The 24,285-nt window shown below is 32.2% G+C and overlaps 3 protein-coding genes across 3 annotated transcripts; all 3 read right to left on the bottom strand.

Moving 5' to 3' along the window:
* Nucleotides 1-1,576: 1,576 nt before the first annotated feature.
* Nucleotides 1,577-5,071, bottom strand: LOC122581883 (protein PMR5-like). The gene is made up of 5 exons (XM_043754198.1): nucleotides 4,609-5,071; nucleotides 4,227-4,398; nucleotides 3,962-4,140; nucleotides 2,965-3,123; nucleotides 1,577-2,037 (listed from the first exon to the last, which is right to left on the bottom strand). Exons 1-5 carry the CDS (start codon nucleotides 5,067-5,069, stop codon nucleotides 1,707-1,709), a joined length of 1,302 nt encoding a protein of 433 aa, XP_043610133.1. The 5' UTR covers nucleotides 5,070-5,071; the 3' UTR covers nucleotides 1,577-1,706.
* Nucleotides 5,072-16,888: 11,817 nt separating this feature from the next.
* On the bottom strand, nucleotides 16,889-20,835 carry LOC122582880 (increased DNA methylation 1-like). The gene is made up of 11 exons (XM_043755312.1): nucleotides 20,790-20,835; nucleotides 20,512-20,689; nucleotides 20,292-20,421; nucleotides 20,125-20,216; nucleotides 19,495-19,739; nucleotides 19,316-19,402; nucleotides 18,642-18,741; nucleotides 17,935-18,145; nucleotides 17,405-17,513; nucleotides 17,264-17,300; nucleotides 16,889-17,180 (listed from the first exon to the last, which is right to left on the bottom strand). Coding segments are annotated over exons 1-11 (1,362 nt in total). The 5' UTR covers nucleotides 20,792-20,835; the 3' UTR covers nucleotides 16,889-17,009.
* On the bottom strand, nucleotides 20,801-23,327 carry LOC122581573. The gene is made up of 3 exons (XM_043753807.1): nucleotides 23,172-23,327; nucleotides 20,927-22,344; nucleotides 20,801-20,837 (listed from the first exon to the last, which is right to left on the bottom strand). Exons 1-3 carry the CDS (start codon nucleotides 23,262-23,264, stop codon nucleotides 20,801-20,803), a joined length of 1,548 nt encoding a protein of 515 aa, XP_043609742.1. The 5' UTR covers nucleotides 23,265-23,327.
* Between the last annotated feature and the right edge of the window lie 958 nt (nucleotides 23,328-24,285).

Below are 24,285 nucleotides of genomic sequence, written 5' to 3'. Positions count from 1 at the left end.
TGTATAAATATAGCTGCCCAAGTGTCCTCCAATGAAAAAGAAATTAATCGAAAGAAGGGTATTATGTAACAGCACGCTTGATATCGCTTCAAGGGAACGAGTCAGACAGAAACGGATTTACATATATATACATACATGTATGTATATATAAGTATTTATTCTTGCTGACCAGATTAGCGAAGCCCAGTTTATATTATTTTGATATAGCAAAAAAAAAAAAAAACAATATGAAGAAAGAACACCGATGTTGCGAATTGAATAACTATGATGGATGTCGGCTGGTGGGAATTTGAAAACCCTACTTGTGGATAATCAGGATATATGGAAGAGGGATAATTTATAGACAAAGTGGATGTGTATTTTAGGGCTTGGATTTGTGTTGGGCTTAAGGCCCATATCTTGTCTCAAAAGTAAAGATGATCCTGTGTGTATGGTCCATTTTTAGAACTTGGTTTAATCAAACAATTTACAATTGTAACAAGTTAGTAAAAATATTTATTTTTAAGAATATACAAAGAAAAGTGATGGGCATTTTATATAAAAAAGTATCTATATGCAAAAACTCAATAACATCTAAATATATATGTAAAATCTATATATTTTAAATCTCCAGAGATAATTTATCTATAATCATAGATATAGCTTTATGATTTTTTGTTTTATATTCAATTTAGACTGACATATAAAAAAAAATTAAAACCAATATTTTACACTATACATGTACAGTTTTAGTAATGTAGTATAGATGAAATGAAGGAATTAAAATGTAATCTATCTTCAATATGACCATGGGCTTGTGTCCCACGTATGAATTTCTTAGTCCATTTCACAGATCCATAAGCAGATGCAAATATTTGCATGTTAATCGATCACTTAAGAGTTAAGATTAAGATGTCAATAACTTTTATATGTAAGTTTCATACAAGTAACTAGTAGTAGTACGGATGCAAAAAAAACGGGGATCAGTGAGGATATGTTTTCGGAACTGATCAGTTCGCTACTTATAATACCGAACTCTTATTTGATTTAAACTTGGTATAGAATAATATGTTGTAGGTTCATCTCTATAACAACCACCGTATTACCAAATGGAAAAGATGTTGTACTAGCCTAAGAAAGAATTTTATGTAATTAGTACTATTATGTGGGTTAGTGAGTTGATTTCAAGTCAAATGGGTCGTGAGTTGTTAGGGTTGGCATGACAAATGGGTTAGTAGGTCCACCTATTGAAACAGTTATATAAAGTTAAAAGTATTTTTGGGTCGTTAAATCAAATGGTGACACAAAAAGTATCAAGTTAGTGTGTTGAAGGGTTAAACTTTTCACATCAATTTCCAAGATACATCGACTAGTCGAGTAATAACAACCTTAATGCGGATATCTCTCACCCATACCAACATGTTTTTATCGTTCGCGTTCTAACATTTTACACAAATACCCAGTTATTAAATGTTTATCCATCACGAAACTAAAAATTTGAACTTTTTCTTTAACAAATCACTTTGGATACCTATCATCAAACTTATGTTTATATAACTACACATTTTTTTTTGGAACAGTTGCACACAAATTACAGTTGATTGAAAGTGCATACTAACTTTTTATATCCTAACAACAATAACCATAATGATTTTAAAAGTAGTTCCAAAAACTATAATACAATTGGTTAAATTACCTATACATACACACATCAAATCTACATAACTCTAAAACAACAATGCAGTATAAAATAACTGGTTCCATGTATCAGGCAAGCCAGGAAGGCACCAATGACTACAATCAGCCGAATGGTCTGGATTAGCCCGTTGACCCGGGCTCAAGTCACCCGTGTAAATAGACGGATGTGCATCTTTTCTCATTGCGGATAGAGTGGTAATATCCAAAATGTATACCGGATTTTGCATTTCCCTGATCACTGAGTCAATGACCTTCATTTGGTCCGGGTAGATACCAGGGTAGGATGACCCGCTCATCGGGCTAGTCTCGCCATAGCAACTCTTGCCAATGCTGGTAGCTCCGGCACTCCACTCCGAAGGGCTATAAATGTTGCCACCGACAGTTGATGTTAGTTTGGGAAAAAAGTTGGTTAAAACTGTTGAGTGATTTAATACAAGAGACAACAAACAAAGTCATATCAACCACTAAATCTGAATGTGACGTATCTACAGTACACTTTACCTCCTATAACATTCGGGTGTTTAATTATGTAATGTTTTTTATGAAAAAAATTCAATAACTTTTTTTTTTCTTTCAAAAGTAGCATTTGTCTAACACATATAATACTATGTTAATGATTACTAATTAAGTACAATTAGTAATTGCTAGTTGTACGAAAAGATAATTGATGTTTTTCAAAGGTTAAATACTTAAATACAACCCGTATTAACACACCACTTCAGAATGATCAAACTTTAACCCCTTTTCTTTAAAGGCAAAGTTAAACTTGTTAGCATTGCACATTTGACCACTTTATAAGAAGTTAAGTTAGTTTTTTTTATAAAACAGACAATGTTATGGTTCATAACTTCATATACAAAGTAAGATATGTAATAAACACTATAAAATATTATTGCATTAAAATATATTTATTTTGAACCCCATAGAGAGTAGCTCAAAGAGTTGTGGCTAGAAATTGAGGTCAATAATAATGGGTCCATTTAGACAGCTACTTATTGGCTAAACCATTATGCTATATGGACCATCCTATGGATTCACCAACTGACCATAGCCTTTAACGCTTTTAATTTCATTTACTTTCCACTATTTTGTGTGTTTCTACCAGACCAAAATTTTTGTCTAATTCAATACTAGTATGACTTCAAACATATTTCAAAACCATTTTCTTCTACACTAAATATAGTACATATCTTTTAAAAACAAAACATCTCATACATTCATATAATAACTTGATATACTAATAGATCAAAGTCTTTTCATAAATCTGTTATGAAGTTAAAGACTTACTTGTAGTGAGTAGGGGAAATGGATTGAAAGAAGATTCTTGTGGTAGTGGAACCAACATGAGAATCAACCCATTGGGCCCATGTTTTGAGGCCCGTGTCCAGTGCAACCAACCGATCCATGTCCTCATGTAATGATCCACCTGACTCAATCAAGTCCCACCTGCACCACCATCAAGTTAATACACACAAGCCTCTTGCTTCCTACTTGTCTTATCCACATTTATATTTATTTTTGGATTCATTATTAGTTATATTGATCATAGGAAAAAAAGAGTATATGAAATCCAGTTTTAAAGTTTTTACTTTAAACTTTTAGCATAAACACATAAACCTTTTATATTACTTCCAATTAAAATAAAATCATAGTAACAAAACTATATAAAAGAAAATAATAACTAGAGTAAAGTTGTTTATTTAAAAATAAAATGAAGTTATAGTGACACTTTTTACATTGTGTTTTTTAGTTTGAGGAAGTACATTATAATTTGTTACCGACAAAACAAACTTTTCATATAACTTATAATAACACATATTTATGAAGAAAATTATATTTATATGTATATTATTATCCTTAAAAAAATTGATTGTTAAATTTCATCTACACATCCCAACTACTATCTTCTAAAACATGCATTATTAGAGGTGATTATTAGTCAATATCAACAATACAACAACTTAGTATAGTCAAAGTGATCTTCATTACTCCTTAACTAACCGTTTACTTACCCTCTTACCAAATTCAACACAATTATCTCATGCACTTTTTTGTTTGTTTAGCTATAATTTTCTTACTTACCAATGTACCATCTTACTTTAGTGTTACCTAAGTAACAATCTTCCTTCAGTAAAAACACAAAAAAGATCAACATTGTGACATATATAGAGCAATTTATCATAATTAATCTCTATAAAGCATTACCTAATTTCATATACCAACATTTTCATAACTCGTGACAAATTAAAATTTAAAATTAAGTATATTAAACAAGTTTACTAACCCTTGGAGTGGGCCTTTATGAGTCCACCAGTGACCGGTGTTAAACAACAACACATCGGCGGTCATCCACATCCTTGAGTTCTTAGATATATCTTCTAACTTAAGCACTCTCCGGCCACCAACAGCGTCGATATCAACCAAATATGGTGCTCGGTAAAATGACACGTCTACACCATAATCCTAATTATAGTAAAGAGTACTCTTAAAACTAGTACTTACAAAGTATTAAGTTAATAAAGCTAGATGCATATATATAAAAATTTTACCAAGAATTTAAATGTGGAGAGAGGGTCGCCTCTAATAAACTTGGTTGCACCCTGTTGAACTGCTGACCATGTCATACAAATCAATGACTCCCATTGGTTTCGTCCTAGTGAGTCTCCAACAAACATCACTTTCTTCCCTCTCATCTTTGTTAGAAACTCGAGCCCGTTGAACCTGTTCAACGTGGCCACAAATTAAATATTAATATTATAACCTTATTAATAATATATACTAATATATATATTAGCTCAATGAACTAATATATTATAATAAGTATGTTAGCTGACAATTTTGACAGCTGATATGACATTATTGTAAAGTTTCTTTTGAAATTAGCGGGCTAATTAATATGTCACTCTAGAAAGAAAAGTATTTGATACTAACCTAGGTAGTTCACAATTGGCGGGTTTCCATCGATATCTAAGGTAATCAGAGTCGGGTCGGCCATACATTTGGCAATTGAACTCAGGGTCAATAACCGGGCAAGAAGAAGCTTTATAGATTGGGTAGGTTTCATCATGGACCCATGAACCCATGAACAAGGCACATTCGGACACATTAGATTGCCGAATTGGTAGCTTGTGGCGTGGATAACCGGCTTTCGTGTTGATAGGATGAGCTAATCTAGCTGATGAAGCTAACAATATAACATTATTGAAATATATAGCTAGTACAAAAATGCATACAAAGGAGTTAAAGATAGAGGAAAAAGCCATTGGAGAACAAGATGGGTGTGGTTTTGGATTTGCTTTTTGGTGGGAAGAATGAGGGGGGAACAAGTTATTATAAAAGGGGAATGAATATTGGTGTATGGCTACTTTTTGTTGTATCGTATATATGTGCATGTGAAGTTTAGGATAATTTTGTGTTCACGTTTCTCATGTCAATATATAGTGGTTGTATCAACGTTTGAAGTTCAATAGTCACAACTAATTAACATAAGGTTAGTTGGATATAACATATGACTAAAGTCAAACATGAAGTGGGTAGTTTCATTTATCTAAAAAAGGTAAGTTTCTTACTATGATTTTTCATGTGTGCCATGTCGATTGCTTACTTGCTTAGATTTCCAGTTTATCGTATAGTTCTAAATAAAAATATTATAAATTTGAAGTTTTAACTTAAAAAAGTTTTACTTTCAAAGCAAGATGTGGTATAGGTTTAAGTTTAACGTCTATGTTATAGTATCCTAATAGTAACGAGAGTTGGAGCTCGCGCGTTGCGGCGGTTAAACGGTGATGATAATAAAAAACAAGGAGAAATTGATATGTGTGTGTGTAAATAGGAAGGAAAGAAAGAAACGATTGTGTGTTAGATCTTGGTAGAATGTTTGTCTGATTGTGTTTAGAGATATAGAATTAGAGGTAATGTGTGAATTAGAGGCAATATAAGGATATTAAAAAAATTGCTTAAATTTTTTAAAATAGATTTCTAGTTTGTATTATAAGAGGGTATAGATAAAAAAATTTCTCAACGTTTATTTTCATTTATTAAAAGTTATTATATCTACTTATGCCTCATTTTTAGAGTATTTTTGGTAAAACTAGTTAATCTATACTCTTTATTAAATATTATATGGGGTGTTGAAAATTTTACATCTTTGGGACATGCAATTTTACCCTTTTTCCATTTTCCTTAATGACAACACTAAATATCCTCATTCTCTTTTTCTCTCTCCAAAACAACACATAAAATATTCAAATATCCTCATTCTCTTTTTCTCTCTCCAAAACAACACATAAAATATTCTTTCTTTTTATATACCAAAACAATGCACAACTCCTTTAGTTTCGTGAATAACCACCGCCGTCGTCCATCATCAGCCACCGTCGTCCATAATATCCGTCGCAACGTGCGGGTACCATGCTCGTTAGTAGTAGGAGGTTGTAACTTGATAGTTGAAGTTTTTGTTAGCATTAATACAAAAACATTCTGGGAACCAAACGTAAGTGACGGTGGAATAAATCGTTATAGTGATTATACTCGTAGTTGAGAGTGGTGGTGTAATAAATCGTTATAGTGATTATTATAACCAATTAATATATAGTATGAATTGCGTTATTGACCTCTGTCAGCATCAAAGTTATTGGCTTTCTCGAATTGGAGGTTGTTTTCTTAGAAATGCAAGTGCGTATGGTAGTTTATATTTGGCTACCCAAAAGTCATATGGAGGCACCTACTTCCTCATTTTGACAGAAATTCTTTAATGTGAGGTAATGAAAAGCAAATGCTGAGATTTTAGACACTAAGAGCGCGTTTGTTTCACAGAATTTGATGAAATTGGAATTAAATTCCATTCCTTAGTGTGTTTGGTTGTTCAAAGAAGGAGAAATCTCATTCCGTAGGAATGTAAACATTCCATCATTTGATGGAATCTCCATTACTTGGGGATGAGGGAAAGAATTTCCTTCCTTCCGTCACTTTAATTCTCAAAAAATCAAAAACATTCCGTCAAATTCCATTCCTTCAGATTCCAATTCCTTTGAAAGATTCCATTCCTTCCAAAAACATTCTGTGAACCAAACGCGCCCTAAGACATGTTAGATTAGTATTGAAACACTATATAATAACACAGATGAAAGTATGAAACAGATTAAATTAAATAAGAAGGTAAAAATATTGTTCTCAGTAATTGAAAAAGGTAACAAGATTCTTTTCGTCATTTGAGAGACGCATTTTTCAAAAAGAATCTTATTAACTTTTTCAATTTACAAGGTGCAATAAATGAACTTTATGTGTGTCCTTAAGACACATATTAGAAAAACCCTATCTTTTTACATTTATCATTGCTTTGGAGTTAGACTATGAGAAGTGAAAGATGGGGGAATAATGCCCCTCCTCTACTCAAAACATGTCATGTGGCATTTACTAATCATGAGGGACATTTCCCCCGTTCCCTTGGAGTGGAACGTTCAAATGGAGATGCAAACAAAAGGACTTGAATGTTAGAATTCGAACAAGACATGCTTTTTAATGGAGCAGAATGCCCCTCGGAGCCGATGGAGGGGCGTTTCAGGGGCATGATTGGAACTGGCTATTCTATGTGGTCTTAGGTGCTACCTTTAAACTCCAAAAGGTGATGCTCACTCCATTTGGGGAATTCTTTTGTAAGATTGATGTGGTTATATTAAATGAATGTGGTAATGTTGTATCAATTGTTTTACATGGAACCTCACTAATTAACTTGATGTGCTCATCATGCACAAATTAAAACAACTTAGTGTATATGAAATGTGTATTCGATATCCAATTAACTAACTTGTAGTGAGCTTAATCTGAAATTCGTTAGTTCATGCATAGATCCTAATTACATATAACAATTGAGGGCATTAAGGCTCGTCAATAAGTTAAGGTCATTTTCTTTTAACGCAAAAGTTAGTAGTTAATGTCCCCATGTTACGATTAGATGTCAATGTCTGGATTTGAACCCGGGACCTCAAGAGAGGCTAAGTCTCCCCACACCACCTTTAGACCACTAGACCAAGAACTCATTGACAATGTCGTTTTTTTACTTTGCACCAAAGTTCATGTGGGGTGGTTTTCGACCTTCTTTTTGTTAGGAACCATACTTAGTAAATACCGAGTAATTGACAATATCTTAACATAGCTTATCTCTAAACTCATTCATACTTGATTAGGATATCATAATTTTTTTAAATATATATAAGAGTATAGATACAAATATAAGATGATAGATTATCAAAGTTTTTAATCTACAATTAAGCCATATTGCACCTACAATAAGATGTTAACCACCAAGCTATTGTAGGATGCGATGATTGTAAAGGAGAACCAATGAACCATCAATAAAAAGGAAGTATATAGTAAGAGTTAGCCGGACAAGGAGAAACAATTGAGAAAGATAGATAGGTCCCAATAATTTTTTTGAAGCGAAGACAACATGGTTAAGGCCGGGGCATATGACCCTACTACAACACAAGTTGCTTTAGGTTAGGACATAAGTCGTCCCTACCACATTCTTCAATTTTGTTAGGCTGGCGCCTCCAAGTTTGAGAATTCCAAGTTCAATCTTTTATCTATTTCACAGTAACTTAGTGGGTTAAAATATCTATATAAATACAATTTATCATATTTTCGCCTCATTATACTACTACTAATAAATAATAATAATATTTTTTGACCAACTATATAATTTAAATCTTAAATATATATGGTACAATAACAACCAGTAATTCATGACAAACAAAGACTTACTTGATAACCAACTTTAATGGTCCTGAATAATAAGTGAATATGATAATGGCGTAAAACTATTGATTTATTGATCACTGTATCAATTTCTCAAACAAATACGTATGTTGGCCGTCAGACTTTACAGGTCTTAATATTAAATTTTAATGACATCAATAACCATGATGATATTGTTTCCTGAAATATCACTATAATTTTCTATAAACATCTCCAACAAACACATTACAAATATGTAAGCTTATGTATATACAGATATAAAACACTAGTTTAGTAACTATACAAAAAAAAAAAAGGCAGGATAACTTTACTAGTTTTTAGATCGTGGGAGCAACTAGTTCACTACTACTGTCTAGTGTCTACTATACCAATGATGTTAACAACAAAATAGTAATGTACAATGGATGCCTTGATCTTTAACAGCGTACAAAGGATGTTTTAAACACGCTAAAGATTATTTTCCTTGTGGACGAAAGGTACCATACTTTTTACTTTCTTCCAAAAAGAACAATATATATAGATACTGTTAAAATTATATATTCTTAACCTGTTTTATAAGTTTAGGGACTAAACTTGTATGTTTAGTAGTTTGTTGTGCAGGAAACTACTTTGGATCTAAAATGTAAAGATGATAAAGAAGAAGGTGCAGATGGCAATTAAGGAAAAGATGCTCGAGTATATAGACGATTGGATCTTCTGTTTAGGGTTATCATCGATTATACACACACATACAAAATATCCATCATTTTTATCTCAAAATCTGTATTTTTATTCTTTGATTCTTGTAAGACTATTATCATCTAGATAATAGACCCACGACAGATTTAACTAAAGTGGTTTTTGTTTTTGCTTCTTCTCCTGATTAAGATCAGGTTTGTAGAATTAATGAATTGAGATTCATTAATCTGTAAGTATCAATTTGGTGTTGAATTTTATCATGGTATCAGAGCCAGGTTCTGGAAATCGTTATTTAGTTAAATCGAATTAAAATTCGCTAATAATAAATTTAGGGTTTGTTCGATCGAATTTGGGGGTTTTTGATTTTGATCTGGATCTTCAAACGGCGTATGATTATTAAGATCACCGATTGATTATCTAGGTTTTTTGAGTGTTTGATTAACCTAATTTTTTTGAGAAAAAATTAGGGTTACGGTTCATGTGTTGTTCATTGAAGACTTCTTAGGTTTATTTTGTTGACTAAGAGAATCAATAAATAAACCTAATCTCCTGGTTATTCTCCGCGGCAGATTTCTTTCTGATCTTACTACGATTATTGACTAAGTGAATCAATAACTAGTAGGGTTCCATCTTCTGTTTCATCCTATAAAGCACTGTTTGCATCCTCTCTCTTTATCTCTCTTTAATTTCTGTAGTTTTTTTAAAAAAAAAATAATATAATAATTACTGTTTTTCATCTTATTCTCATTCAAAACAATTGTGTTAAACTTGACCTACCTCTGTGAGAGGCAAGGAATCCTGTCCCTGGCACTTTTGGGAGATAAGATTTATTTTCAAAATAATTTTTCAAGACTATATATATATATATTTGATCTGTTTTTAAATTTGTGATTAATTGAGGATAATTTGTTTTTTAATTGCTGTTAATTGAGATTAACTGTTTTCTTATTGATTGGTGTGGTTATTAATTGAGATTAAAACTGCTATTTGTGTTCTTGGTTAAATTGATTACTCTGTTAAGATGGATGATGATAATATTAGAGGTTATGGTTCTGGTTATGATTCTGATGATACTTCTCTAAATGACAATGTGACTAGGATTAGTAAACTTGATGTGAGTCATCCTTTGCATTTGCATCCTAATGACTCTGCTTCTTTGACTGTTGTCTCTATCAAACTAAAAGGTACTGAGAATTATTCTGTGTGGTCTTGTGCTATGTTACTTGCTCTAGAAGGAAAAAATAAAACTGGATTTATTGATGGTACATGTAGAAGGTCAAATACTGATGAAGTCTTAGGCAGACAATGGGATAGGGTAAATGCTGTTGTGTTAGGATGGATTCTCAATTCTATATCTGAAGAATTGTTTCTTGGTCAAATTTTCTCTAAAAGAGCTTCACATGTTTGGAAAGAATTACAAGAAACTTATGATAAAGTTGATGGTTCTGTTACTTTTAATCTGCATCGTAGGATTAATTCTTTGTCTCAAAATGGTGCTACTCTAGCAGAATACTATCATAAATTGAATGCTCTGTGGAAACAATTTGATGCTCTTATAAAACTGCCAAGATGTACTTGTCATGCTGCAGAAGATTTTAAGAAACATAATCAATTAATTAAGTTAATGCAGTTTTTAATGGGACTTGATGAATCTTATATGCAAACTAGAAGTAATATTTTAACTAAAGAACCTTTACCTGATGTAAGAAGTGCATATGTTATTATTTCTAGTGAAGAATCACATAGATTAATTGCTTCTGGTAATAACTCTGGTGTGTTTCATAAGTCTACAACTTCTGCATTTGCTTCTAATGTGCCTGCTAAGTCTAATTTTCAAAGGTTTCAATCTCAAACTTCAAAGTCTACTACTAATTATAATCAGTATGATAAAAAAAAGTGCTAATACTGGCAGTTTTGTTACTTGTGATCACTGTGGTTTTAATGGACACACTATTGATAAGTGTTTTAAAATAATTGGATATCCTGCTAATTTTGGAAAAAAGAAGTTTGGTCAAAATTTTAAAGGAAAAAATGTTTCTAGTAATATTTCTGTTGAGAAACATGCTTCTGGTCTATCTTCTTCTTCTTCTGGTACTGGTTTTAGAGATGAACAGTTTGCCACTGTAGTGTCTTTGATCAAAGGAAATTCAGATAACAACAAAAGTGTGCAAGCCAATATGGCAGGTACTATTATGAATAGAAGTAAAATTTTTAATTCTAACTTTAAAAGGTTTTTCTGTTCTAATAGTAAAATACATGCTAAATTAATTATAAAAAGGCTTATTTGTGATTCAGGAGCTAACCAACATATGACACATTCTGAAAAGTTTCTAATTAATGTTGTAGATATCTCACACTTAAAAATAAAAGTGGCTCATCCAAATGGAACTGAAACCTATATTACTAAAATAGGAGATATGGTTTTAACTGATAACTTGACTTTATTTGATGTCTTGGTTGTACCTGAATATTGTGTAAGTCTTATGTCTATACACAAAGTGACTAGGGATAGTAAATTGATTGTTGCTTTTGATGAAATAAATTGTTATTTTTTGTCCCAGGATTTGAGGGCAGGGAAGGTCTTGGGGACTGGTAGACAATATGATGGACTTTATTATTTTAATGATAATAAAGGTAATGTGTTTAAAACTTGTTTGTCTGAAACAAAATGTTGTGTATCCAAATATATTTGGCATTGTAGACTTGGTCATCCTGCTGATCAAGCTTTGGATGTTCTGAAACAAAAATTGCCTTTAGATACTTCTAAAAATTTTTCAGTTTGTGAAATTTGTCAAAAGGCTAAACAAGTTAGAAAACCTTTTTCATTGAGTGAACATAAATCTACTAGTATAGGTGATTTAATTCATTTGGATGTATGGGGTCCTTATAAAGTTACTAGTAGAGATGGTTTTAGGTATTTTCTCACTATTGTGGATGATTACTCAAGAGCTGTTTGGGTATATTTGTTAAAAAATAAAACTGAAGTATTTGATTCTATAGTTAATTTTTATAATCTGGTTGAAACCCAGTTTCATATAAGAATAAAGATGTTCAGAAGTGACAATGGTGGAGAATTTGTTAATAATCAGTTTAAATCTTTTTGTGAAAAAAAAGGTATCTTGCATCAAACAACCTTAAGTTATACTCCACAACAAAATGGGGTTGCTGAAAGAAAGCATAGACATCTTCTTAATGTTGCTAGATCCCTTCTTTTTCAAGGGGGGATTCCTTTGAATATGTGGACTGAATGTGTTCTGACTGCTGTTTATTTGATTAACAGATTGCCTTCTTCTGTGCTAAGTGGAAAATCTCCTTTTGAACTTGTGTTTAAACAGTCTCCTTCTTTAATGCATTTAAGGGTTTTTGGTTGTCTTGCTTATGCTAAAATTTTGAATGTAAATGATAAATTTGCTAGTAAATCTGAAAAATGTGTTTTACTTGGTTATGATAACTTTAAAAAAGGATACAAGTTGTTCAGTCTTGATAATAAACAAATTGTTTATTCTAGGGATGTTAAGTTTTTTGAGGATATTTTTCCTTTCAAACAAAAGATTTGTGAAAATAATGAACACTTTTTAAAAGAAAACTTAAATCATGGGAATTTTTTTAATAAATCTAATTCTGACAACTACCCTGATGATCCCTATGATGATGAAGGAGATAAAGGAAGTCTAAGAAAGGATGGCATATCTTCCTCTCATTCTGGAAGTACTTCTGGCTCATCTAGTAATGGTGAGGATTCTTCCTCAAACCATAATGATGATCCGGTTGTTTCTAACAACGAGATTGGAAGTAATGCAACCTATGAGGATAATAATAATTCTGAGGGTGAAGATATGCCTCAAGATAATGAAGATATAAATAATTTAGACAAATTTAATGTTTTTAACCCTAGAAGATCATAAAGAACTTCAACTCTTCCAAAAAAGTATCATGATTATATAGTAGTCAATTCTGTTTCAAATAAAGATGTGAAATATGGTATAGAAAACTATGTAAGTTATTCTAGTTTATCTTCTGATTATAAATGTTTTGCTACTTTATTAAGTAAGAGTGTTGAACCTAAATCCTTTTATGAAGCATCTAAACAACAATGTTGGAATGAAGCTATGAATTCTGAAATGGAAGCTCTATATAGAAATAACACTTGGACTTTAGTTGATTTACCTTTAAACAGAAATCCTATAAGCTGTAAATGGGTATATAAAATTAAGTATAATTCTAGTGGTGAAATAGAAAGATATAAAGCTAGATTAGTAGCTAAAGGATATAACCAAAAGGCTGGTGTTGATTATGAGGAGACTTTTTCTCCAGTAGTTAAGATTGTAACTATTAGATGTTTAATTACTCTTGCTGTTCAAAATAATTGGTCTCTTTTTCAATTAGATATAAATAATGCTTTTTTATATGGAGATCTTGTTGAGGATGTTTATATGTCTCTCCCTCCTGGCTATTTTTCTCCTTCTGACAAAAGAGTTTGTAAGCTTAACAAATCTCTGTATGGATTGAAACAAGCTCCTAGACAGTGGAATGCAAAATTAACAAGTGCATTGCTAGAAAATAATTTTGTTCAAAGTATTAGTGATTATTCTCTTTATACTAAATCTGTTGGTGGTGTTTTTATTGCTATTTTAGTTTATGTGGATGATATTATCATTACAGGAAATAACTTAGAAGAAATAGAGAAATTCAAAGTTTTTTTGAAAACCAAGTTTTTAATTAAAGATTTAGGAAAATTGAGGTATTTTTTAGGAATTGAGATTCTTGATACTTCAAATGGGGTTGTTCTTACTCAAAGAAAATATTGTATGGATCTTGTTTCTGACTATGGTCTTCTGGCTAGTAAGCCAGTTAGTACTCCAATGCAACCAAATGTTGCATTAACTGATTCACCTTCTGAAAAGGATCCTTTACTTACTAATATAACTGAATACCAGAAACTAATTGGAAAATTGATTTATTTGACTACTACTAGACCTGATATCTCATATACTGTGCATTGTTTGAGTCAATTTATGCATTCTCCTCTTAGGTCACATTTGCAGACTGCTTTAAAACTTTTAAGATATCTTAAAAGTACACCAGGAAAAGGTATATTGATTTCTAAATCTCCTTCTCTTACACTTGAAGCATATTGTGATGCAGACTGGACAAGATGTGTTGTAAGTAGAAAGTGTGTATCAGGTTATTGTGTTTTCCTTTGTGGTTCCTTAGTCTCCTGGAAAAGTAAGAAACAAAACACCATTTCTAAATCATCTGCAGAAGCTGAGTATAGATCCTTAGCTTCTGTTACTTCTGAGGTTATTTGGATTCAAAAGATTTTGAAAGATCTAGGTTGTAGTATTCCTAGTCCTGTAAATGTGTTTTGTGACAGTGATGCTGCAATTAAGATTGCAGCCAATCCAGTGTTTCATGAGAGAACCAAACACTTGGAAATAGACTTGCATTTTGTAAGAGAAAAAATTTTGAAAGGTGTTATTTGTACTCAAAAGATAGGTTCTGCAAATCAAATTGCAGATATCCTAACAAAGGCACTGGATACAAAACAACATAGTTTTTTATGTTCAAAATTAAAACTTATAAATCTCTTTCAGGTTAAGACTAAAGGGGGGTGTTAAAATTATATATTCTTAACCTGTTTTATAAGTTTAGGGACTAAACTTGTATGTTTAGTAGTTTGTTGTGCAGGAAACTACTTTGGATCTAAAATGTAAAGATGATAAAGAAGAAGGTGCAGATGGCAATTAAGGAAAAGATGCTCGAGTATATAGACGATTGGATCTTCTGTTTAGGGTTATCATCGATTATACACACACATACAAAATATCCATCATTTTTATCTCAAAATCTGTATTTTTATTCTTTGATTCTTGTAAGACTATTATCATCTAGATAATAGACCCACGACAGATTTAACTGAAGTTGTTTTTGTTTTTGCTTCTTCTCCTGATTAAGATCAGGTTTGTAGAATTAATGAATTGAGATTCATTAATCTGTAAGTATCAATTTGGTGTTGAATTTTATCAGATACTAAAGAGTGAAAAAATAATACAATATTTACCAATAAACTAAAACAAGATTGACATGTTCTTGAAATGACATGTGTCGTGATCCTTGATCGACACGTGTCTTTTGAATTTATTTATATTGTTAAATTAGTTTTTTTTAATTGTATATAGATTCAATTTTTTTATTAGACTGAGAATTCAACTATAACTCTTGGATTAAAGATACAAAAGACAATATAACCGTATTTGATTGAACGTTTCTCATTATTAAAATTGTTTTTTTTCCCTCAATTCTTAGACTCATATTACTTATATTACTTATAATAATAAGTTATTAACATGAATACTTCAAAAAAATGAGTTTAAGATTCGAATTTACAAGGTTATTTGTCGTCATCCACTATGCTTATAAGTTCCGATTGATTGTAAAATTTAAGGTAATCCAAAACTCTAACTAAACATATATTATATTTATCATTACTATTTATTATAATTTAGATTCGATCATCAGTTTACTTTAACCACAATTTATTTCATACTCATGAGTCATGTATTGACATATTCAAATTTCCTTATCATACAATCTATATAGTTACCATAAACCGTACGGGTATTAGGACTAGTAATATCCCTCCGTCCCATTTTAGTTGTCCACTGTTGACTTTCAAAATCATTTTGCTTCAACTTTAACCGTAAATATTTTTGTTTGTGTTATATAATACTTGATGAAAGTTGTATCATTGAAAAGTTCGTTTAAAATCAAATTTCTTTATATATTTTATATTAAGTGTTATTGAATATAAACAAAAGTATTTGCGGTCAAAGTTGATACAAAAAGACTTTAAAAATCAACAGTGTACAACTAAAATGGGACGGAGAAAGTATAATATAATATAATATAATAATAAAAGAGATCCTCAGTTATACTTCTTACTTTTACCAAAGGGGGAAACTTGAAATAAAAAAAATGTTATGTTCTTTACTTGTTTCATAAACATCTTTTTCATCTACTATCTCATGGTCCCATCTTGTTTTTGGTGTGACTAAATCATTTTCATTTACATTTTCTGAAAATGATTAAATCATGCCAACTACATTACAATGGCCCCTCATCTTGAGCCACCATTTACAATAAATGGAGAATTATACACCATGAAATGATAAAAAGCTAATTAGTGGGACATTATTTAACATGAGGGATTGTGAGTATTAAAGGTGTGCCAGTTTGTTGTGAGTTAAGATGTTTTTTCTTGTAATATGTCACCAAACTAAGATTTCTCATGTTTGCCTCCACCCTAATCACCTCATATATCCCCTACCGGAGGCGTAAACAATATTTCACACGACAAATATTCATCACGAAACTGCAACATAGGTGAACTGGAAGAAAGAAAACGGAAGACTAAACGGCTTGATGTCTAACTCGTTCTAGAACTCGGGTTTTCACTGATGCAACTAAGCATCCGTAACCATAAATGCATTTAGTTTGAATGTTGCTAACTTGCTATTCATAGTTGACTGTCATGACAATTGACTAGTATAAGTAATTATGAACTATGCAAGTGTCTTTTAGGTAAGATATAAACTGTTCTCTATATTTATTAAGTTCTAATCACAAGGCTTCAAATAGTTCAAATATTTAATAAAACCGAAAGCAGCCCATACCAATTGCTTGCCAGCAGCCGCCAACAAATACGACTTAGACCAAGAACCGTTTGTTATTAATGCTTGCCCCATGAACAAAAATTTACTTATGATGAACATAGAAGTTGATTCATGCTTTGCTTTTCATTGATCAACAATTGTAAACAAAAATACAACAAAGGATAACAAGTCAAATGATGAGCTTTTTACGTGCATTTTGATAACTATCTGTATATGTTAATACAATTACTTTTGGAAAGATACCTCGACTCTCACAGGCTTGAATCTTCTCCGTTGGTAGCATTTGAAAAAGCCAGCGTCAACGTTGTCTTTGGTTTCTCTGGGGTTAGATGTTTGTGTAGAGCACTGTAAGAGGTTTGTTTCACTTTCACGTTCTATGCGAGTCAGCTGATTCATCTAAACAAAGAATAAGAATGCTATGTAGATTAGAAGTTCAAATGGTAGCCAAATCTAGATGAGAATATATAGATGCAAGTTACCAAGATTTCATGAGGTAAAATGCTGCTCTTTTTGTGCCTGAAAACAATGAGAACAGTTGGTAAAATAAATGTTTGCATGAACTAAATATGTTCCATTTAAGGCGTCTAACAGACAAAAATGAAACAAATTAGGATGCATACTCTGAGGGAGTTTGTTCAACCATCCTACTCTCATTGATTTTTTCTGCTAGTGATTCTTCCAAAACATCACTAGTACTACCTAAATTTATGATGCTGCTGCGGCTATTTCCTGTATATATATATATATAAAACAGTAAAAGGGCTTATTCTCGATTCTCAAAGAGCGAAGAGAGGAGGTATCTAGTGTTTACAACATATATTAGGGGTGGGAATTCTACTCATTTACTTATGAATGAGTCGATTTGGAATGTATTAGTATAATGAGTATAAAAAGTTTACCTACAAGAACAGGTCAAATGAATCGGATCTCTCCCGAACTCTATGTTAAATGCATAAAATCTCCCAAATTGTTTAATTTAACGGGTTAATTATTATAGTAGTATTTTTCTTCTATTTATGACTAGCACATTGATTTAAAATAACAAAAAACAGACAAAAATGATAACTAATAATGACATGTTTCAACACAAATCTGAGTGACCTGTTACCCGCCCAACCCACCAATCTTGCCGCCTCTACAAAACGAGTACCTGTGGATATGCTCGGTACTGAGAAAGGAAGCCCTGTTACCAAGAATTTGTGGCACATTGTAGTGCCTTGGAAATCAAGAAAAGTGTAGCCTAAAAAATTTAATTTCTCTGATTCGCTCATCACAGAGAAACCAAACGATCTAATCCAAGCGTGCAACACACTCGACACGGCCGGCAAAACTAGTCTTCTCACTCCTAGTTCCGTAAGTTGCTGAAATTAAAGTAAAACATTTGATTTTATACTTAATACATTCATCAGTAAAGAGAAATAAACTAAACCTGTAGACAAATAAGAGTGTGTTGCATAATCCTAATATAACTCTAACTGAGGAATGTAGAGAGACAAACTACAAAGATTGTATTTATTTAGCTAAGATAAATGAACTCATTAAACTATATAAAATCTGAACTAAAGATAGGGAAGAGTCGACAAGTTTTTAACTGTCCCTAACAGATATAACTTGCTTGACTGGCCTACTTGGTTATATATATATTTTTTTGAACACCAGACGATAGATCACCGCCATGTTTCAAATCCAGGGGCAGCACCCTTACCAACTGACCAGGCCAATTTTGGTACACCATTTATTATTGGCGTTCTGCAGCTTTTGTCGTTAATAGCATTATCATGAAAGAGCTCCCATAAATACATACATAAATATAAATATAAATATGCATACATACGTTATAGCAGTAACAGCTGATACCTTTTCAAGCTGGTGCATGAGCATACGACACATTCCACGTCTGCGATACTGAACTCTTGTTCCAACAAGTGGAACTTCTGCTACTTTATCTCCATAAATCCTTGTAGCAGAAAATGAATAAATTATAAGAGAACAAAGTGTGTCTAGATTCGAGCAATTAATAAGTCACAAAAATCAGTTTTTGATGTGAGGATAAACAAATTCTGCTATTGGTCATCTTATCAGCTGAGATCAAATAATCAGTTTTTGATAATCATTTTATACTGTCTGTAACAGAATTGAAAAGTTAAGAGTAAAATAAAAATTCTTATTTACAGAATTTACCCAATCTTATAACTTACTTTGAGAGACTTGATATTCAATCCATGAACAATCTCTATCCGTTTTAGAAAACTGTCCTTTCTGGTCATTTACTAATTTCTTAACAAATCAGAGCATCTTAAGCAGTCAAACATCCAATTATCTGATTATTTTTTTTATTTTATTTTATTTTTTTTTGAACAGCTTTTTATTAATAAAATATGCAACGGTTGAAATGATATCAACCTGTAGGTACAAAAGAGGCGATTTTTAAGCCAATCGATCCAAACACTATGTTCCACAAACCGTCCATCCCCATACGATCTTTCAAACGCACAACCATACCCCCTAATAACCTTAGAAATTAAACACACCTCACCACAGCTGTTGAGATTAGCTCATCATCTTTCTCCAAAAGAACTGTATAAACCCCATTAAAATTCAAGCGAGGTAGCTCAGACCTGCAATAGATACTAATAATTAATTTGTTACCACAAGGTGATGACGCGATCCATGCAAAAAAGATTTTGAAGTTAAAAATAATGTATCTCACCTCCTACAAAGAACTACATCTTCAACTATATCTCTCCCAGTTCGAGCTTCTTTAACCGGCTCAAAGCACTCATGCATCACACTTATAGCAACGTTCAGTTTACTATAGTTCTCTATCAATTCTTCCATATCCGAAGCATCGTTATCAGAAAATTCAAATGCCTTATATTTCCTTAGGGTCCATGTTAAGTTACCCCTCCCAACAGGAATTGACTTTCCCAAAAGCCTCTCCAGACCCATTAGTATCTGCAAATCCACAAGAACTTATCTTTAAGATTCAGATTTCCTATAATGTAATTCAGTTCGATCATCAAAAAGACATCCAACTGGTTTCGTATGATGAACTTTTGATGCTAAAACTCCTTTTGATAGTGGCAACCAGTCACAATTGTATTTATTTATTTAACTGGGTAGAGGTACTCGTTTGTCTTTTGAACATTACAACATTGATCAGCCCATAGTTCTAATTTCTAAAAAGAGATGTTTTCGGCATGGTAAAAAAATGGTCAATAGCCTCGATGTCATTAAAGTGTGGAATCTTGTTGACACAAATCAGCATCAATAGTTCTGGTAATGGTAGCAAAGGTACCTTAACAACAAAGGAGAACGAAATCAGAAGTCAAGTGCATACCTCTTCACATTTCAAACAACAAAACCAAGTTGTTTCATGATAACTCCCCACCAATGAAAGATCTTCTCTTCTTTTTAAGCACCCAAGATGGTCTACATCAAGTTTAATGATTAATTAGAAGCCATGTAACAATTAAGTTAACAAAGTCATAACTAGATTAAACCTACATCTTTTTTCACACTGTTTACAGCTTAAAATATTACTGTCACTATTTTGCTCATAACACCCACTGAATCTGTTTTCATTACAAATTCTGCAGCAGCATGAAGGGCAGAACCATTCACCATCAGGGACCTCCTAATCAAGCAAAATCAAAAGCCTGCATTAGTGCAACACAATAAAGTTAACGAAACAAGAAACAATTTAAAAATTTACCAAAAATATTACCTGTAATCCTATGCAAGATGTATGAAATGAAGATGGACAATTGTCACATAACACTAATTCCCCACCGTATTGACAAACAGAACATATATAATCATTCTCGTTTTCTATTTCATTTCGGTTTCCCTTTAATCTTGCTTCTTGATCAAGTTTTAGTTGCAATTGACAATCTAATAAAGACCTACCATCATCAAGATATATGTTAGCGGAGGGTCTCCCATTAGTGCGTCCAGCATGCTTTTGAAACTTTAAGAAAGTAAATATACAATTACAACAATTACATTTTATTCCATTACGTGTTACCCGACCTGCCTTCATTATCCTTCCATCTGCATTACAATAAAGTCGTACTTTCGCTCTAGGTAAAACAATATCATTATCAATTAACCAAGATAATACAGTTCTTGGGGTTCGATACATTGGTGGAAATCCTATACGAGCCCTTTTACTTGACCCTTTTACATGATTAGTCTTCAAAGATATATCTTTCTTTACGACTTCCTTTTCACTATGCAAAACACTAATGTTTTTCTTGATCAAGTCTTCTACATTACCAACATTTGTTCCGGAAGCATTATCGATCTCAAAACACGAGGGTTCACTGAAATAATAAATGCAGGCTTCATGAAGATTATAGAACTTTCTTCCATTTGGGGAACTATACACAAGTTCTTTCCTACCTGAAGTATCCTCAAGATAGAAATTTGACCAACCAACAGCAAAAAGATGCTTTCTAGCACTAAGTTGTAGGTTTTTAAACCTGGAATCTTCTGTCTTTCGTAAGTTAAAGTTTGAATCCATTATCAGGGAATGATAGTCAACCACTGCTTGTGGGCAGTATTCAGATTCGATCACATGAAGATCCTGTGTTTGTGGTTCTTCTGTCATATGTGGCGATGATATTGCTGATTCAAGATTTCTTGAAATATCAGAAAAATCAGGTTTTATAACTTCAGATGAACGCGTGACAGCACAATGGTCAATGGTTTTAGTCAACTTAGAAACAGAAACTTCGGTAGGAAAACTAAGATTCTCGTATAGAGACTTGATAGCCAAAACCATGTCAAGTTTTGAATGTAGGTCACCATCAACAAGAGATTCAGAAAATGATGGTTCAAGATTTATCATGGAATCGACAAAGCATTTCTTTATATCCAAATCCTCTGAAAGCTTATATCTGTGACAAAACCCGAGCATTGTCAACTTAAAGTTATTTACCATAACCTCTTTTACAATTTCTTTCCATCTTTCTTTTATGGGGCACGTCCATTCTTTCATTTCTCTAACAAAACAATTTGTCTTCCTCACTTCATACCAAATTTGTTTCATGGAAACAGAAAGTGGCCATTCTACTTTAAATTCCTCAACCACTTCAAAAAGAATCCAATCATCTCGAAGCTTCCATTCATCGCTAGCTGCATCCCAGTCCTGAGTAACCCTTATATTCTTAACCGGAATCCTCAAGTCATCACCCATATCAGGAAAGAAAACTAATCGTTCACTTGAACCATCATCATGGTCAAAAACAACACCTTCCCACCATGCATATCCATAATATACATCCACACATTGTCCATAACGAAGACAAAAATTATCATGGAAAACCCGAGGGGGCATCGGTCTTATCTTGCCCCGATAATTTGGGTAGTCAGATGGTTGCCAGTTAACCGGAATTTTGCCATCAACTGCAAATGAAACTGGAATGAACTCGATATGCTCCTCTGAATGATTATCACATAAGGAATGATAATATTTCACCACACGAAGTTGAGTTCTACATTCGAGTACTGTTGCTTGATGCCACGAACCACGGAACCCTTCTTCAACACTCCTTACCTAGAATACATATCCGTTACTCAATGTAAACTGGTCTTTTTGTTCCAAAACAAGAAAAATAATAAAGAGCTAAAGGTAGAGTATTATGATACACAATAGTATTATTTTACCCTAATGCATTGCATAAAGCCACAAAAGAATACAATAAATCAAGAACCCCGGTATTATTAAGCCAACGCTTATAAATGAATCAAACAAATTCAAAATAATTATTAAACCAGTAAAACGATACTCTATATAACGGAAACTAAACCAATTCAGTTTTACTCCCCCCTGAGAAACCCAAAAACAAAAAAATGAAAGAATATATGCAATACTTATCCCCACGACGTTAGCCTAGTGGTGGGGGACATGCAACATACAAGTTGAGGTCATGGTTTAAATCCCGGCGACATGTCCTTTTAACCATAGTGTTACGAAATTTACCTACCTCGTGTTAGACGTAGGACCAGTTATTGGGGCTGGCAGTAGGTCAGTTAAAAGAAGCAAATAAAAATAAGCAATTCATTTATGCCTTGAAACAAACAAGTTGAAATATAATAAAGTCAAGAACTCCAATAAATTAAACTGGCATATCATATATGCATTATATATACATCAAACAGAGAACCGACATATGACCAACATTTCACTAGCAAAATCTTAATAAAAATAATAATCTAAACCCTAAGTACAATTCCAGATTAAAATCCAAAAAAACAAAAACAACCCAACAAAAAGGACAAAAAATGAAAGCAACCCATTAAAGAAAAACAAAAACCCACATTAAAAAATGCAAACTTTTTGAAAAAAGAAAAAAAGTTGAAAATAAGTGAAATAATGCTTACTTCAACTTGTTGGTTAGGAAGGAGCTTTTGTGCATGACTGAATCTCTGACGTTTTCTTGATTGTTGTTGTTTTGTTGTAATGTTGGTTGCCATTGATATTAATAATGGAGTGAAATAAACTTCAAATGGGAATCGACGTTCTTTCTGTAAGCAACATTTGAGGTGTTTTCTTCACAAGATGAATTTTGGGGCAATGTTTTGGAAAGGGTTTAAGTACATACTCCGTATATTTTTTTGTTGTAGAAAATACAGTATATTTTTAGGATGGTATGGAAAATCTTTATCTTATATAAAGCAGAAGTCCTTCCTAAAATTTCTCTGAAATTAATCTATGTGGCACAGTTAAAACTTTTCCATTCACTTATTTCCATTAAAAATAATAGATACATGACGTCATGCAATTATTAGTATATTTTCCCAAATATTTCTCTTCCACTTGATCCGCTTGTCTCCTAAAAATAAGTTTCTCCAAATTTTTAAACAATCAATTTACGAATATGATCTTTTGTAATCAAAGGACGAGCAAGTATTGTTGTTAATCTTTTTCATATTCGTTGCTACCCTTTTCAGTTTTGGAAATCATATTTGTATTTCTGTTAACATTTATCATAGTATAATATCTATTTTTTTATTAAATTCATTTTGGTATTTTCTTTGAACATTTAATTTTGTAGTTCTCTTTATTATGATTATTATTTGGATTGAAAGAACATGTAATATGACTCGGGTTTTTTTATTCATATTTTATGATATATATACACGTTTCCTTTAAGAAGCTTTCTTTAGTGTAACTTTGATTGTATCTTAAAGTTTTATTATGCTTTGGGTGTTTAAGATTGCACTTCTTTTTGTGATGGTTTTGTTATATGTGATATACACATCGACTCGACTCATTCCGTATGCGTTATATGATGTCGGGTTAATATTCATGCTTCTTTTAATCTCTATATGACACGGGTAACCTGAAGGATATGCGAACTCGTGTCATTAGAAGTTCACGTGTGGGTCAAACGGGAATCAAACTTAGAACCTTAAGGGGGTGTTTGGTACAATGGAATGAAAATTGTGAAAATGGAATGAGAAAGACTTCTCATGTTTGGTGACAATAGAGAAT

The sequence above is a fragment of the Erigeron canadensis genome, chromosome 9 (genome assembly GCF_010389155.1).
Source record: "Erigeron canadensis isolate Cc75 chromosome 9, C_canadensis_v1, whole genome shotgun sequence".
NCBI classification, from domain to species: Eukaryota; Viridiplantae; Streptophyta; class Magnoliopsida; order Asterales; family Asteraceae; genus Erigeron; species Erigeron canadensis.
Note: the sequence above shows the minus strand (reverse complement) of the source record. Positions and strands in the feature narration are given on the sequence as shown.